A 17,007-nucleotide genomic window follows, 5' to 3' on the forward strand; every position below is an offset into this window, starting at 1 on the left:
TGCAGCCATGAAATTAAAAGACGCTTACTCCTTGGAAGGAAAGTTATGACCAGCCTAGATAGCATATTAAAAAGCAGAGACATTACTTTGCCAACCAAGGTCCGTCTAGTCAAGGCTATGGTTTTTCCTGTGGTCATGTATGGATGTGAGAGTTGGACTGTGAAGAAAGCTGATTGCCGAAGAATTGATGCTTTTGAACTGTGGTGTTGGAGAAGACTCTTGAGAGTCCCTTGGACTGCAAGGAGATCCAACCAGTCCATTCTAAAGGAGATCAATCCTGGATGTTCATTGGAAGGACTGATGCTGAAGCTGAAACTCCAATATTTTGGCCACCTCATGTGACGAGTTGACTCACTGGAAAAGACTCTGATGCTGGGAAGGATTGGGGGTGGGAGGAGACGGGGACAACAGAGAATGAGATGGCTGGATGGCATCACCGACTCGATGGAAATGGGTTTGAGTGAACTCCGGGAGTTGGTGATGGACAGGGAGGCCTGGCATGCTGTGATTCACGGGGTTGCAAAGAGTCGGACACGACTGAGCGACTGAACTGAACTCAACTGAGTTTCTCCTCAAGGACAGGGCTTCCCTGGTAGTTTAGATGGTAAAGAATCTGGCTGCAGTGCAAGAGATCCACGTTCAATTCCTGGGTCAGAAAGATCCCCTGGAGAAGGGAATGGCTACCCACTCCAGTATTTTTGCCTGGGAAATCCCATGGACAGAGGATCCTGGTGGGCTATAGTCCATGGGGTTGCAAAGAGTTGACTATGACTGAGCAAGGAATATATATAACAATCCAATATATATCTCAGAAACTAATTCCCACCCTTCCCAGAAAAACGATGGTGATTATATACTGATTATAAGCACATAGACCCCAGACTGGTTGGAACCAGAAGACTGATGATTAAGTGTCCTGAAACACCACTTCGTTACCTCATCATCAACCTATCAAAAGAAAATTGGGCTCCCTACAGCTCTCACTCACTTTTAAATGTTGTTTAAAAACCCTTATCTGAAAACCACCAGGGATTTCAAGTGCTTTTGAGCATGAGCTACCCATTCTCCTTGCTTGGTGCTCTGCAATAAATGCTATCCTTTCCTTCACTGCAACCTGGTATTAGCAAATTGGCTTTGCTATATATAGCAGGTGAGTTGTCTCAAGTTCATTCAGTAACATTCTTTTGACCAGGAAGCTATAAATTAGAGATTTGAAAGACTGTCTTTGGGTTTGACTAATTTGCTAGAGCAGCTCACAGATCTCCAAGAAACATTTTTTTTTTTTTTTTACTAGATTACTGGTTTATTACAAAAGGACATAACTCAGAAACATCCAAATGAAAGGGATACATAGGGAAAAGTATGAGGAAAGGATGAGGGGAGAAGCTTCCATGCTCTCTGGATGTACCACTCTTCCTTAATTTCCCCATGTCCGTGGATCTAGGAACTCTCCAAACTCTGTCCTTTTGCATTTTATCTGCCTGCAATGCAGGAGACCAGGGTTTGATCCCTGGGTTGGGGAAGATCCACTGGAGAAGGGAATGGCAATCCAGTATTCGTGCCTGGATAATCCCATAGACAAAGGAGTCTGGCAGGCTACAATCCATGGGGTTGCAAAGAGTTGGACACGACTGAGTGACTAACACACATGAGAGTATAATCACAGTGGCATGGTTGATTAAATCATTGGCCATTGAGGATTAATTCAACCTCCAGCCTCTCTTCCCTCCTCAAAAGCCAATGTAGTGGGACTGAAAATTCCAACCCTTCAATCACATAATTGATTCTCCTGACAACAAATCTGAGGTGTGACCCCCAAATCAGTTCATTAGCATAATAAAAAACACCTTTATAGCTTACTCCCCTTTGTGAAATTCCAAGATTTTTAGGAGCTCAGTGCCAGAAATGGCATGAAGGTCAAATACATATCTCTTATAAATCATAGTACCATAGAGGTGCAGCCATATTGAAGGCATAAGGAAAAGAAAGAGCTGATTCATATTTAGGGATATGTTATGGGCTTTCCTGGTAGGTCAGATGGTAACGCATCTGCCTACAACGCGGGAGACCTGGGTTCGATCCCTGGGTCAGAAAGATCCCTTGGAGAAGGAAATGGCAACCCACTCCAGTATTCTTACCTGGAAAACCCCATGGACCAAGGAGCCTGGTAGGCTACAGCCTATAGGGTCACAAAGAGTCAGATATGACTAAGCGACTTCACTTCACTTGTGGGTTTATATCAGGGGGATAAAGGTAACGGAGATATCAGACAGGAAATACTTGCCTGTGTCCCAACCATGTCATCTCTTCAAATTTTAATTTCTACTTCTAAGAAGTCATGTGGCAAGCAAGGGCAGAGAGCAGCATCCATTACCTCTGCAGTGCTTAGGGAGCTCTTACTTTGTGCAGGTTCTGTGCCAAGCCATGGGATATAAAGGGCAACTGACTTTGTTTTTCAACAGGAGTCTCTGTCCCATAGCACCACAGACAAAACCAAAAACTACAATTCAGAGAATTAGTGCTGCATGAATGGTGGCATAAGTTACCATGAGACCATGGAGAAATAAGCACCCAATTTTTCCTGGGATGCTTAGAAATAGTTTTTTTAAAAGTTGAAGAAGGAGCAAGTTTGACAATTATATAGGGGGACAAATGATATTTCTAATAGAAATAAAGTAATATGGGAAGTTCCCTGGCAGTCCAGTGATTGAGACTTGGTGCTTTCACTGCTATGGTCCAGGGTTCAATCCCTGGTCGGAAGATCCCACAACCTAGCCACACAAAAAAAAAGTTAAAGTAGAAAAACAAAATTTTAACCTTGACTAACTGGATGAATAGCTTACCTCCATAGCTAAGTTACTCACTTCTTATTTGTTCTTTATTCTTCTATTACTGAGTTTCTGGCTCATTTTGTCACTGAATTGCTATGATGATTACCAAACTACCTAAACCAAAGATCTGATCTTATTTGACCTGATTGATACTGTTCACCATTCACTGCTCCAGGAAATTTTTCCTCTTTTGGCTTCCTGTAATCATGACTTTCTGATTCTATTCTGACACCTCTGACCACTTGTTTGTGATTTCCTTTATAAGTGCTCTGTAACAAGGATCTGACAAATACAAAGGGAGGGGGAAAAACATAACAGAACAAAGGAACAGTATTTATCTTGACTTAGGCCATACTCTTAACACCTATGGAAAATTGGGATGAGATCATTCTTTCAAAAGGCACTAGTCATATAGAAATTAGAAGGAACAGTTTGAGATACACAGCCCAGCATTTAGCTCAGATTTCAGCTTCAGAGCTAAAAGAGTATCTTTAGTAGATTATAAACATCACCAGGGTAAAGTAAGAATATCTCTGGAGATTCCAGCTATCAAAGAATAGGAATGAACTGGGAAACAGAGATTAAGATAAACAACTATAAGTGAGTGGGAATTTGACAAAGGCTTCCAGAATGCTTCTGTTTTTGTTATATATAATCTATTATTTTAAAATTTGTCTTTTTAATTTTCTCTATTTTTTCTGACTGGATCTAGATTTATCAATTCAATGATGTATGATTAAGAATTTTATTTTGTCTTTCTATTCAAAATCAAGTGCCTTGTGTAAACTTGCCTATGTTCTCTAGAACTTTTAAATGAGTTTTGCTTCATGGTATAACAACATTTGAGAGCATTCAAGAACTGTATACAGAGATCCCTCAATTTCAGAAACAGGGTTGGATATCCTGTACCTGCAGATATCAATCCTGAGAAGTTACAACTTGTTTAATCCCAGGTGGGTACAACTAGACTTTAGTCATGAGGAAACAGGGGTCAAACTCTACAAGAGAAATAATCTGTTTTAAAAAAATGAAAAGAAAAGAAAAATGTCAAGGAAGACCAAGAACAACCAAGGAATTAGTCCCTAGACTAAAGAGGACTAAAATGATAAGATAACTGAATACAACATTTGGATTCTGTACTAAAAGAAAAAGAATTCTCTAAAGGACACTATTTGATCAGTTTACAAAACTGGAGTATGGATAGTAATCAGATAAAAGTAAAATGCCAACATTCAAGGTACAAAAGTTAAAAACTGCACTATGGTTACACAATAAAATGTTCTTCAGAAATGCACACTGAAATAAATAGGGAGAAAAGGGCTTGATGTATGCAAGGTGTTCTCTTCTCAAATAAGTCAATGAAAAAAATATTTCTGCATACCCTACACACAGAAAATGTTGACGCAAAGAGGAAAAATGATGGATAAATCTGAGTAAAGGACAGAGGGTAGACTTTGCATTATTTCTATTAACACTTTTTTTTAACTATATATTTTTAATTTTAGTGAAGTATAGTTGATTTATAATATTGTGCTTAATTTCTGCTGTACAACAAAGTGATTTAGTTGTATATGCATACATATATATATATGTATATATTCTTTTCCATATTCTTTTCCATTATGGTTTATCACAGGATATTGAATATAGTTCCCTATGCTATACAGTAAGATCTTGTTTATCCATCTCATACATAATAGTTTACATCTGCTGATCCAAAACATTTCAAATATGAATTTTAAATAAATTTCAAATATAGAAAGAAAAAAAAAAATAGGAAGAAATCCTGACTGTAAGTAGCTCTAAGGAAGCTAATAAGTCCAGAAACATTTCAGGAAAGATATTTTGGGGCTAGTACACTAAGTTGTTTGAACTAACAAGTGGAATGGCAACTTCAATTTTCAGGCAATGTCTGTAATATGGTTGAAACCACAACCCAACTTTTCCACAGATAAGGAGGAAGCTCTGTGGAGCTGCCTTCCTGTGATCAGTCATTTTTTTTTTTTTCATTTTTAATTTTTTTCATTTTAATCGGAGGCTAATTACTTTATTGTATTGGTTTTGCCATACATTGACATGAATCCGCCCTGGGTGTGCATGCATTCCTCATCTTGAACCCCCTTCCCACCTCCCTCCCCACATCATCGCTCTGGGTCATCCCAGTGCACCAGCCCCAAGCATCCTATATCATGCATCGAACCTGGACTGGCGATTCGTTTCTTTTTAATGATTTTATTTTTTTTAAAATTTTTATTGGAGGCTAATTATTTTACAATATTATATTGGTTGGTTTTGCCATACATTGACATGAATCCGCCCCGGGTGTACATGAGTTCCCCCTCCCGAACCCCCCTCCCACCTCCCTCCTCTCCTTATCCTCCCTCAGGGTCATCCCCGCATACCAGCCCCGAGCATCCCGTAACATGCATCGACCCTGAACTGGCGATTCATTTCACATATGATAATATACATGTTTCAATGCCATTCTCCCAAACCATCCCACCCTCACCCTCTCCCACAGAGTCCCAAAGACTGTTTTATATATCTGTGTCTCTTTTGTTGTCTCGTATAAAGCTGAAACTGCAATACTTTGGCCACCTCATGCGACGAGTTGACTCACTGGAAAAGACTCTGATGCTGGGAAAGGTTGGGGGCGGGAGCAGAAGGGGACAACAGAGAATGAGATGGCTGGATGGCATCACCGACTCTGTGGACATGAGTTAGTGAACTCCGGGAGTTGGTGATGGACAGGGAAGCCTGGTGTGCTATGATTCATGGGGTCGCAGAGAGTCGGGCACCACTGAGCAACTGAACTGAACTGAACTGATACAGGGTTACCATTTGCATCTTTCTAAATTCCATATATATGCATTAGTATATTGTATTGGTGTTTTTCTTTCTGGCTTACTTCACTCTGTATAATAGGCTCTAGTTTCATCCACCTCATTAGAACTGGTTCAAAAGCATTCTTTTTAATGGCTGAGTAATACTCCATTGTGTATATGTACCAAAGCTTTCTTATCCACTCGTCTGCAGATGGACATCTAGGTTGCTTCCATGTCCTGGCTATTATAAACAATGCTGCAATGAACATTGGAGTACATGTGTCTCTTTCAATTCTGGTTTCCTCGGTGTGTTTTAATGATTTTAAAAACAGAATAGACCATAAATGAATTGGTAAGAATTACTAACAGTCCTGGTAGAATAAAGAAATCATACATGTACAAAAATTAGTCATTGTTTTCCACATTGACGGGAAATCTATCTATATCTACTTTTAACACTAAACACTGTTCACATAGTGATGGTTGTATGAGACACATTTCCTTTTGTGATACAGAAAAAGAATAGAGGAGAATGTGCAAAATATTGATTACCTTAAATAAAAAAATAGATTAGTGAAGTTTATAATTTTGCTTTCAAATATAAATATATAAATTGAAGAAAGGTAATAGAATGATGACTTGTTACTTAAAGCAGAAACTCCACGTTGCTGAGCATTGGAATTTAGATTATTAATAAATTACAGTTTGCAATTATTAGAAGCATTTATAAAAATATCAGCTATGTGTAGCTATTCATTAAATAACAGTTAATAGTTATGCTAATTTTACTCATTTGCTCTGTATGGTAGGATCAGAAAAACTATGTACATTTTAATTTATAACCCAATCTGTCTTCTTTCAGCTTCAAAATGTTATCCATTTTGGTTATTCTAATAACTTCACTAACAAACATTCATGGTATTTAATTAAACTAAAATATATCCAAGCACTTACAAAAAGAATATGCATAATAACAAGTGCCACAAAGAAGAAGAGTTAAATCCAAAATATTAACCTTAAATTGTATGAATGTGGAGATTATGTGCTTCATTCTTAGAAAAATTATATTTTCATATCAGATTTAAATCCAGAAAGATGATTAAGAATCAGTCTTACATTTGCATATCACCTTATACTTTTTAAAGCACATTTATAAGTATTATCGTTTTTTAGTCTCACAATAGCCAGAGATTTTTATCATTTGATTTTTGGAAAGTAGGAAACCAACTAACTGAGGCTAAGAGTTTTGCACTAGGATTTACTGAATTGATGAATAAGGAAGGTGAGATTGGAGCACATGTATTCTAATTGCTAGTCCTGGGTTTATCTCACACTCCATGGAGAGTCCTGCCACTAATTCAGGGCTCACATATCAGTTTTATGATTTTTAGCCACTCTAGAGAGGAAAACGTTGGCAGTCAAGAGCACACTCATGCTTCAGAAATATTACAGAGGCCACAATGCATATTACATAAGCATATATTGCTGTTACATTGATTTTTTCTCACATTAATAGTAATACTAAACATATGATGTGAGGAAGTTTCATTAGACTTACTGCCTAAATGAGGGAATTGAAAGACACTTAAGGATAAGTGAAATTACAGAAAGCATTAGCAGACAGAGGAGATTTTCTAACTGTACTTTTTCTACATCTCTATAAAATATGTCTTCCCGATTCCTTTAAAAGTGATTTCTTCATACTAACCTTGTTCAAGTTATTTCTTCCCCAAATACAAAACAAATAAAAATCAATTTTGTCTATCTGAAATGTGGTGGGGTGCTACTCACGAAAAGTACCACTCTTACTTCCATGGTACATTTAAAGCTATATTGTTCAAATATTTAGATTTTATACAAACTGATGACTCGTTTAGAGTTGTTCTGTGAAAATAGACTTGTTTTGATGATGTTTACCCCCAGCTTCCTAAAACTGACAACCTCTTTAGAAGGATGTGCCATGTATCAAAAGCACAAGACACTAATAAACATGTTATATCCCTTAATCTCATCTAGCTATGTGATCTTTTACTTAACTCTTGGGTTTTTAGATTCCTCATCAGTCAAAATTTAATGCTAACTGCCAAATCCTTGATTCTGAACTGCAGTTTGAAATTAGACCCAGCAACCTCATAATTTGTATAATTTCATTCTCCCCTGATTACCTCAGCAGTTCACACTGGCCTATTAACATGTGAATGCCGATTAAATAAAAGCCTTACACATTTAAACGAAGATATTTCTCTTGTGACATTTTCCATTTGAGCCTTTTGTCTATTGATGTGTGATTATCCAGTATACTATCACGAAAGTAACCTTGCCTAGGCATCAAGAGACCTAGGGTCTTCTCTGGGCTGTGACAGAAAATGTTCATTTAACTTTTGTGAACTACAGACATTTGGGTATAAAAAATAAGTATAAAAATATGCATCCTGTCTACCTCATGAAAAAGATATGAAAAATTAGCTGATGCTTAAGTTTTGAACAAGTGAGGTTGCATGATGATACTGAACAGCACGAACAACACTGATGCATTTCTATTTTACCTGATGGAGAGATGTGCCGCCAAGAAATGGAAGGCTCTGGTTTCCCAGTGGCCAAACAAGTAAGGGTGACATTGGTCCCTTCATTGATGGTCATATCGCTTGAGATGTCATAAATCTTCGGAGGAACTGAAAAGGCAGAACATGCAGTGATCAGGAAAAAATATGTATATATAACAGTCTATTGAACTACATATGATTAACTCCATGTTATCATGCAAACAAACTACGGTGGTGAAATGAACTTATGGCTCAGGATCATCACCTAAACAATGGATTCTCTAGATCTTCAAGATTATCCCAGAGGTTTTTTTTTTTTTTCACTCTTTGATGGGTTTTAAATTTTTCTAGTACTTAGCTATGAAATATTTTAGGATAAATTAAATATTTAATAACAAAAGTTTATATGTTGTTTAAATGTTATTGTGAATACTTTGTACTAAGTAAACTAGAATATAGTCATCTGTCTGTTCCATCTCTATACTTCACTATAATGATGGTCTTCCAGTTGAAACAATTAAAGAGAAATGGAAATCTAGAAGAAATTTAAAACAGCAGGACAGCTATACCTATATGATGATTTATGAACTATGTGAGGTAAAACATAGAATTAGAATATATGTTCTCAAGTTCACAAAGGCAGTTGGGGCCTCAATTTTCTCATCTGCCAAAGAGCAGGCCTGGACTTTCTGACCATTTATGTTCTAAGGAACACAAATTCTAAGGGCTGTGAAAGATGTGTTCAATATGTATTTTCTTGTCAGCAATGAATGGAAATTGGTTGAAATAGGTCTCTTCATGTTGAGATTTCTTGGAACATTTGTTATGACCTGTTGCTCTGTAGGTCTATGAGAGTGAAAAGGGAAATACTGTGATGCATTTTTTTTCCTGACGGAAACTTTTATATCGGAGAAGGTGACACAAGTAGTGACCCAGGAATAAACTTTGGGAATGCTGGATAGAAAAAATATCTAAATTAACTTCCAGGATGTTGGTATTCTCTCAAACAGCAAATGATCACATTTAATCCTTAAACAGTATGGTTATGAATCCTGCATTCTCTGCAGACTAGCTGTCTTATCTCAGCCTGAGTTCCTCATCTAAAAGCTGGAGATTATATTAGTAAAAACCCCATGTAGCTGCTATGAGAATTAATAAGTTAACATATGTTAAAGGGTTTAGAAAGTTCTGGAATTATTGTTAGATATTATTATTATACGCTTTAAAATACATATTTGGTGTTTGAACTTAATTTCACTATTGCTCTTTCCCATGCTTTAAAATTTCTCTCCGAACTTTACCACTTTGATGATATACATCATGCCCTATGCCAGTTTTGGTTTATTACATAAAAATTATAGTATGTTGAAGCTTCAGGTTAAAGCTAAATAAATGGCAATTCAATATATTGATCACTATTATAAAAAAATACTTTTGTAGTGGATTTTTTCTCATTCTTCCATTCTTAGGGTTTCTTTTGGCAAGAGATGTGTTTTTGTAGCTATTTTGAAAACCAGTATATATAATCTGTCATAGGGATAAATTAAATTATTCATACTTTGAATATCATCTTTGAATACCATCTTTGATATCTTAATGGAACCCAAACTCTGCTACAAGAAAATCTAGGAGGATTTGATTAAAAAACACAAAGTATTTGACTATATATAACTGGTGATATAATTGAGGAAAAGGTTTATTCTTAAGTGATATACTGTTGTAACTGTTTCTAAATGACATACTTTAATTCGCATTTAAAACATATTATGATTAAATTCTTCAGTGAGCTTTTCTCAAGCAAATAAGCAAAAAGTAAAAACCATTCCAAACAGACGACTCTTTTTAGCTTAACTGAAACAGAACAGAAATAAAGATATTAAAATACCTTAGGAAGAAAAAGAAAAATGTGTAAGACTTACTGGTAAACTGAAGATTTAATAAAATTACAGCATTAAACAAAAAAATATCCTTTGGATAGATGGATGTAGGTATCGGTTTAATATAGTAAACTATGATAAACATGGGTATATACACATGCATGTGTGTGTATTTATATATGTATATATACATATGTACATAATACTTTCCTTCTTTATGTAGTACAGCGATATTAGTTTAGTCTGACTATTTATTTCAAACATATAACTAATTCAACTTTGGACAGAGGTATAAATATTTAAGAGAAGTTATGGAGGGCCATAATACATGCATTCTAGCCTCTAAATTAAATGATTTTCTCAAATTTTATCTGATCTTAAAATAGTTTATTTTCATTTTTACACATGTACTTATAGTTAAAGTGGTAAACATTAGCAGTGGTAAACTAATATTAAGCACAGTATTTGATTTCACAGAAAAACAGCCAAATCCCTTAGCAATAAACTTAGATTTAACATTTAACTCTGGGAAATTCTGTGGTGGGGTAATACTATTGAATTCCAGGTGTGACATGTCAGTCCAGTGATTGCAACCACCTCCTGGGGTCTCATAATTCAGGATATGCTAAAGGAAAGAAACATCTGGAAAGAGGATGCTAGTAAGAGAAAATCCCTCTGGCAAGACTCTTCTCCCCAAAACGCATCACCTGTTGGCAACAGATGTTGTGTGTAGAGAGAGTCAATGAAAATCCTCACATGCACTGCAGCTTGTGGAGGCAAAGGCAGGTGTTCCTTTGTTGAACATTTAGTCATTGCATATTCCGTTCAAGACTTCAAACTTTTGCTGAGACTGTGGGAGGGAATAATTCTGGACTCACAGGAAATGCAAAAATTTCCTAACATAATCCTTCACCTCAAGAAACTTAAAATTTAAATAGGGAGGCAGATAGATAAGTAATTAAGAGAAGACAAATATTTACCATGTTTTTCTTTCTCATTTTACATGAGGAACACATGTCTAAACAGGTATGCTTTCAGTGTTGAGAATCATCAGAGATTAATTTTGTGTTCATTTCTTTTCAAGCAAACCATGAAGGATAGTTTATGCACAAAGTTATTCATTGTGGTGCTATTTATAATAAAGAAGAACTATTAATAAACTCAACATAAGACAAAAGAAATAGAGATATTGGTTAGCTCTGCCTCCAAAATAAGACGTGTTACTGAGGAAGGGTTTGAAATGTACCTGGGGACCTTTGGGATAAGATATATAGGAAGAGAAAGGTGATGTTTCTCCTCTGGGTGGCAGGAACAGAGAAGAATGGTAATGTTTCAGATGTTATAAGATCATCTGGGTCTGGATAACAGTTTATGTATAAATGGCACATGTATACACCTAGGAAGAACACCATTGAACTTTCTAAATGACAAAGCATCATGTATTATATGTCCAGTATTCTATGCACTTGCATAGAAAAAAGTAAAATGAGTTAAAATGACTTACTATTCTAGACATCTGCTTATTTTCTATATAACATATCTCAAAATCCTTCAATATTTTTATTTATAAATGTAACTTAAAAATCAATTGTTTAAAAAGAAGTATGTTCAATCAGTCACTAAATAACTACATTTTAATGAGTATTTTGGGTTGCTGTAGAATTATTAATAGTTAAATACTTATGACCTGGAGCAGAGCAATAAAGGAATAAGCTGTTCATTTAAATGTATAATTGTTTAACTCTCAGGAAATTATGATTACAACTTTAAAATTTTTATACATTTAAAGGAATCACTATTGGACCTTTGAATTAAAAACCTACCCTGCCTTTAATTAGTCATTCACAGGATTCAATTTCAACTACTGTTTACTGCCCTGTTCTCAACTTCTATCCAGTTGATGCCATGGTGGGAGAGGATGATCCATATTTAGATGCATTTATAGATTTAGATTTAGATTAAGTGCTAGTTGCTCAGTTGTGTCTGACTCTTTGAAACTCCATGGACTGTAGCCCACCAGGCTCCTCTCTCCATGGAATTTTCCAGGCAAAAATAAGGAGTGGTTAGCCATTTTCTTCTCCAGGGAATCTTCCTGACCCAGAGATTGAACCTGGGTATCCTGCACTGAGGGGGATTCTTTACCATCTGAGCTACCAGGGAAGCCCTATTTGATTCATTCCAGTAATTCAAAACTCTTACTGGTTTCACGTTCATCAAAAATTATGCTATATGACTTTCCCCAAATGCCTTCCCCATTTGGAACCATCTATCAGTGTCCTTAGACAGGGTGTGGAGTATTATCAGTAAGGAAAATCTTAGAATACATATCTAAACCGAATGCTAATGATTTCCAAACAACCAAGCCACTTGGGATTATTCCCTACTATTTGAACTATGAGGGGCAGTTGAGTTTTTGAGTGTCCTCATGGTTGCTTTTTAAAACTTTTTTAAACTTGTACATAATTTCTAAACTGTATAAAAAAAATAAGGTTTTTGTTTGTTTAACGAGCAGCCTTCACAGATTTAACTTACATTTCTTCCAGCAACTCATTTTGTAGTCTGGAACATGATCATTAAAATTTTGAGAAGTCAAAATAAAGGTGACAAATCTGTACAAGAATCATATGAGCACACTGCTTTATTTTATATGAAAAGTCTGTGCAGGGACAGTGGCCAGGACCCTGGTGTGAGGAAGTCAGAATGGAGGAGCCTAGCAGTGTCCATGTGCTCCAGCCTGCTTCCTAACAGGATGGAAGCTAGTGGGAAATATTTTTTTAAAGTCAATGCAGATGATTTTCAGAAATAATAAACAGAGTTCCCATCTATAGTGAGTTGCATGAGATGTGAGGTTGTGTCACACATAACAGTGAAAGTCCCTAGAGAATGTATTTGATGGTGATCTTGCGTCCATGTGTGCTAAGTCCTTCGGTCATGTCTGTCTCTTTGTGACCCATGGACTGTAGTGCACTAGGCTTCTCTGTCCATGTGATTCTCCAGGAAAGAACACTGGAGTGGGTTGCCATGCCCTCCTCCAGGGGATCTTCCTGATCTAGGGATAGAACCCATATCTCATATGTCTCCTGCATTGGCAGGCGGGTTATTTTCCACTATCAACGCCTGGGAAGCCTGATGGCTATCGTAACTTTAAATAAATGTAAGACAAGGATTATTTGGATCTAGACAGTTGCACTGGCTCACTAGAATCAATTAAATGCTTCATCAAGTTCTTAAGTTGTAAGAGTCCATGAAAGACCACAGTACATACAAATTCATTAGGAGACCTTCTTTAGGCTGCCAGGGCTAAATGGTGAATAAAGTATGTGTTTAATCTGCCCCACAAACACTGAAAGATTGTTGAAAAACATCAGTTGAGTACCTATCATAGCAACAGTCTGGGCACAAAAATCACGTGCTTCCAAAGTCAGGGTGTACAAAGCAAAGCAGTGATTTATAAGCAGGTGGACTAAGTGTCTTGCCATTCAGTCTCTGAAGCTATAGGCTCATTACTAAAACCCTTTAAAGGTTTGAATACATCTAATTGAATTACGCATACAATCACTAGACCTATTTTCCAAATGGTCAAAATATTCATCTTAAAGGAAGATAGATTTTTCTGGGTATGTGCTTATTGAAATAAACATTTGCACTCAAAAAAATGCTGCTCCTTCTCACTCCCCCTCCTCTTATAGTTTCTTCTTTATTCTTTGCAGTTGATTATTGGTATTTATTTATTTACTTATTACCTGTGTTTTCTTCACAGAACATAAGTAAAGACCTTGGAAACTTGTTTACTTAATCCAACAGCCTATTACAAGCATCTAGGAAAAAGTCTGACACATATGGGATACTCAACAGTATTTTATTGTTTTATTATTTTTATGTGCTGAGCTAATATTTCTTTGGCTTCATAATGATGCTTTCCCATATAATTTCATACCATTGCAAGTATGATATAATATAAATTCTGAGAATATAGTGAAAATGTAATTATAGTGCCAAGGGTCCTACGTGATTTTTTCAAGGATTCTCTGAGATTGGGGATTCAATACTTCTTTTAACTTATATAAAAGCATGGTAGTTCCCTACTGTATTGCCTACTAGAGTTTTTGCCATGCAAACCAAGATAAACAATTGAACAATAATCATAAATTTATTTTCAACAGAATGAACTGTCACATCTTAAGCTGGAGTATGTATTTTGGTTAGTGCATTTTTTTTTTCACTTGAGAAGCTATGTAAATTTAAGGTCAAAAGTATTGGATTTGAAGAGTGTGTACATATTATTTCTGTTTTTCTCCCCTCTCCATAGACTTGGAGTCTGAGTTAGTTCAAATAAAGTGTATCTCCGAAGATTTTCCAAACTGCCTGAGTCAACAAGCTAGACATAACTATAAATCTTTGGAGAATTGGCTTTTTTTGCACTCCCATATCTGGTAATGGCTGGCAATATCAAAAGAACAGTCTTTCTTTCCCTAGGCTGGCACTTTCCTCGTCAGTGTTGGCCAGCCCCCAGAAAGTGAAAGCAGACTTCGTTACATAACAAACCTCCTGGAAAAGGTGCTGTTCTCAAACTGAGAGAAAAAATTGTTTCATGACTTTTTTTTTGCCTAAAATGGCTTGCTGGTGGGTGCTTGATGGCTTCCTGGCCTGCATCTAACTAGCAACATTGCTTTCTCCAGCTCATAGACTACAAACTGACTTTTTATAGTTTATGACATTTCCGAGATTTCTATGGTTTCTCCCCTCATCCCATCACTAATAGGAGGACAATAATAGCTAAGCATGACTTGTAAATGCAAACTTGCCAGATCTGTGATTTACCTACTGATGGAATATGCCAGAACTTCTTTGGGGGGCAAAGAACATGTTTGAAAAAAAAAATGAGTCTTTCAGACTGCAGTTCAAACTGAATCAAGTTGCTTAACTTAGTATTTCTCCTTTTTTATAAAACCTATGTATAAAATTTTGTCAATCTACTGTGACATTCAGGGGATCAGCTACATAAAATTTTAGAACAGGCAAGTGACCTATTTTAATCCACTCATACATTCATTCAACAAGTATTCATTGAGAACCACTTTGACTTAGGGAGATTAATCTTAGGGAGTCCATGTCTAAAGTGGTAGAAAGATCTAACACTATTAATTATAATATGGAGTAATAAATCCTATAAAGTAGATTCTGTACAGCAAGGTGTTTGGGAAACAAGAGTAGTAATTCAAACTTTGCCTGTGGAGTCAGAATTGGAGGGGATATTGATCTTAAGAAAGGCTTTATGAAACAGGTGAAATTTGATGGTTAAAAACAGTAGTGTCCTATGTTTCAGGATGATATGGTAAGATTTTTAGAATCCTGGGGAGGAGAGGGCATAACTCACGAGCTTCTAGACTGATGGTTTGGAGTGAGCTAAACTCTACAGATTTTGGCAACTGATTTACAAGATACCAACAATTTATTGGAGAAGGAAATGGCAGCCCATTCCAGTGTTCTTGCCTGGAGAGTCCCAGGGACGGGGGAGCCTGGTGGGCTTCCGTCTATGGGGTCACACAGAGTCGGACACGACTGAAGTGACTTGGCAGCTTGGCAACAACTTATCTTGATAAGAAGAGATGATGCCTTAATAGCTTGCACTCAGATAGAAAGGTGCTAGGAGTAACTTTTTCCCCACTGTGTTATTGGTTCATGTCACAGGGATCAAGATACCTATAATGGAAAGAAGAAAGTGATCTGAAAATGATAAGCCTTACAGGATATGGAATTAAGAAAATATCAAAGTTTAAATGTCTTCCTTCTCTCTTTCCTTTCTCTCCATCTTTGCTTGACTACCTAATATGTGGGTTATAAGTAAGTAATCTCTAAATTTTAAGACAGATTTTCTTGTTGAGGAAAGCCATTGGTGTTTGCTAGGTAGATTTTCAGTGGCAAATCTCTCTATGTATATATATATATGTATATATATATAGATATATAATAATATAAATAGATAGCATATAGTAATAATACAATAATTATCAAATAATTGTTAAATATAACAGTAATTATTATTATAATTAGTATAATAATACTATAATAATATATTTATATATTATAGATTATATATACATGCATATATGTAAATACACATATATGCACATATGTTATATTAAGACAGCTTAGCCTATATGATAATTAAATGTGATAAAAAAATTAAGAAAGGTCACTGGTTTAGAAAGGATAGGTTTTGTTAGCTTAATATTTAAAGATATCAGATTTTTCGGTTTAAGGCAAGTTCCTCACCTGCTAAATAAACATTTTTAAAGTAGACAGATAACATTGTTATACAAGATTTTTAATATTTTAGACATAAAGATTTTATTTTTGCTTCATTTTGGCTACAGAATCAAGAGCTGGCCTCTACACACGAGTGTTTATACACCAGAGTTCAAATCCCTGCTGTACCTCAGGCTAGCTTCAGCTTCACTTACTGGGATGGTTCAAAGACATAAAATATTATTTAAAATCAGGACCATAATAACAACTACTCCCTCAGGCAGCAGCAGCAGGAAGGCTGGAGCACACTTACAGCAGTGTTGCATATCACAGGGAATCTACAATGCCTTTGTAACTCACTCTTCTCCCCAGTAGAAAATAGTTACAAAATAGGTAGGAAGAATATCACAACTGAAAAACCTCACAGCACACAAATGTAGGTATCCATTCCTGAGGAAGACTTCTTAAGAAACTAACTGTATATCTTTAAAATCTTCAGTGATGATGACATTTTATTAAGAATTAATAATGAGATTTTTTCCTGGAAACAATTTGGCAGTATACTTTAAGAACTTTAAAGAATCCAACCCAGTGAGCCAGTGATTTCTGTTCCAGGAATTTCTCTTAAGGAAAGCATGTACCTCCCTTCTGTATAGTCGCTATTCACATAAACCTGGTGGCC

General features: G+C 36.1%; 1 protein-coding gene across 1 annotated transcript in view; it reads right to left on the reverse strand.

Annotated features, from left to right (window-relative positions):
- Positions 1–17,007, reverse strand: part of NEGR1 (neuronal growth regulator 1) — an 836,423-nt gene that overhangs the window by 214,877 nt on the left and 604,539 nt on the right. The window contains exon 3 of the mRNA XM_055402982.2: positions 8,203–8,328. Within this exon, the coding sequence (XP_055258957.2) occupies positions 8,203–8,328 (126 nt within the window). The remainder of the gene's footprint in view (positions 1–8,202; positions 8,329–17,007) is intronic.

Source organism: Moschus berezovskii, chromosome 4, assembly GCF_049115385.1.
Source record: "Moschus berezovskii isolate FMDL1 chromosome 4, NW_MosBer_1.0, whole genome shotgun sequence".
In the NCBI taxonomy this organism is placed as follows: Eukaryota; Metazoa; Chordata; class Mammalia; order Artiodactyla; family Moschidae; genus Moschus; species Moschus berezovskii.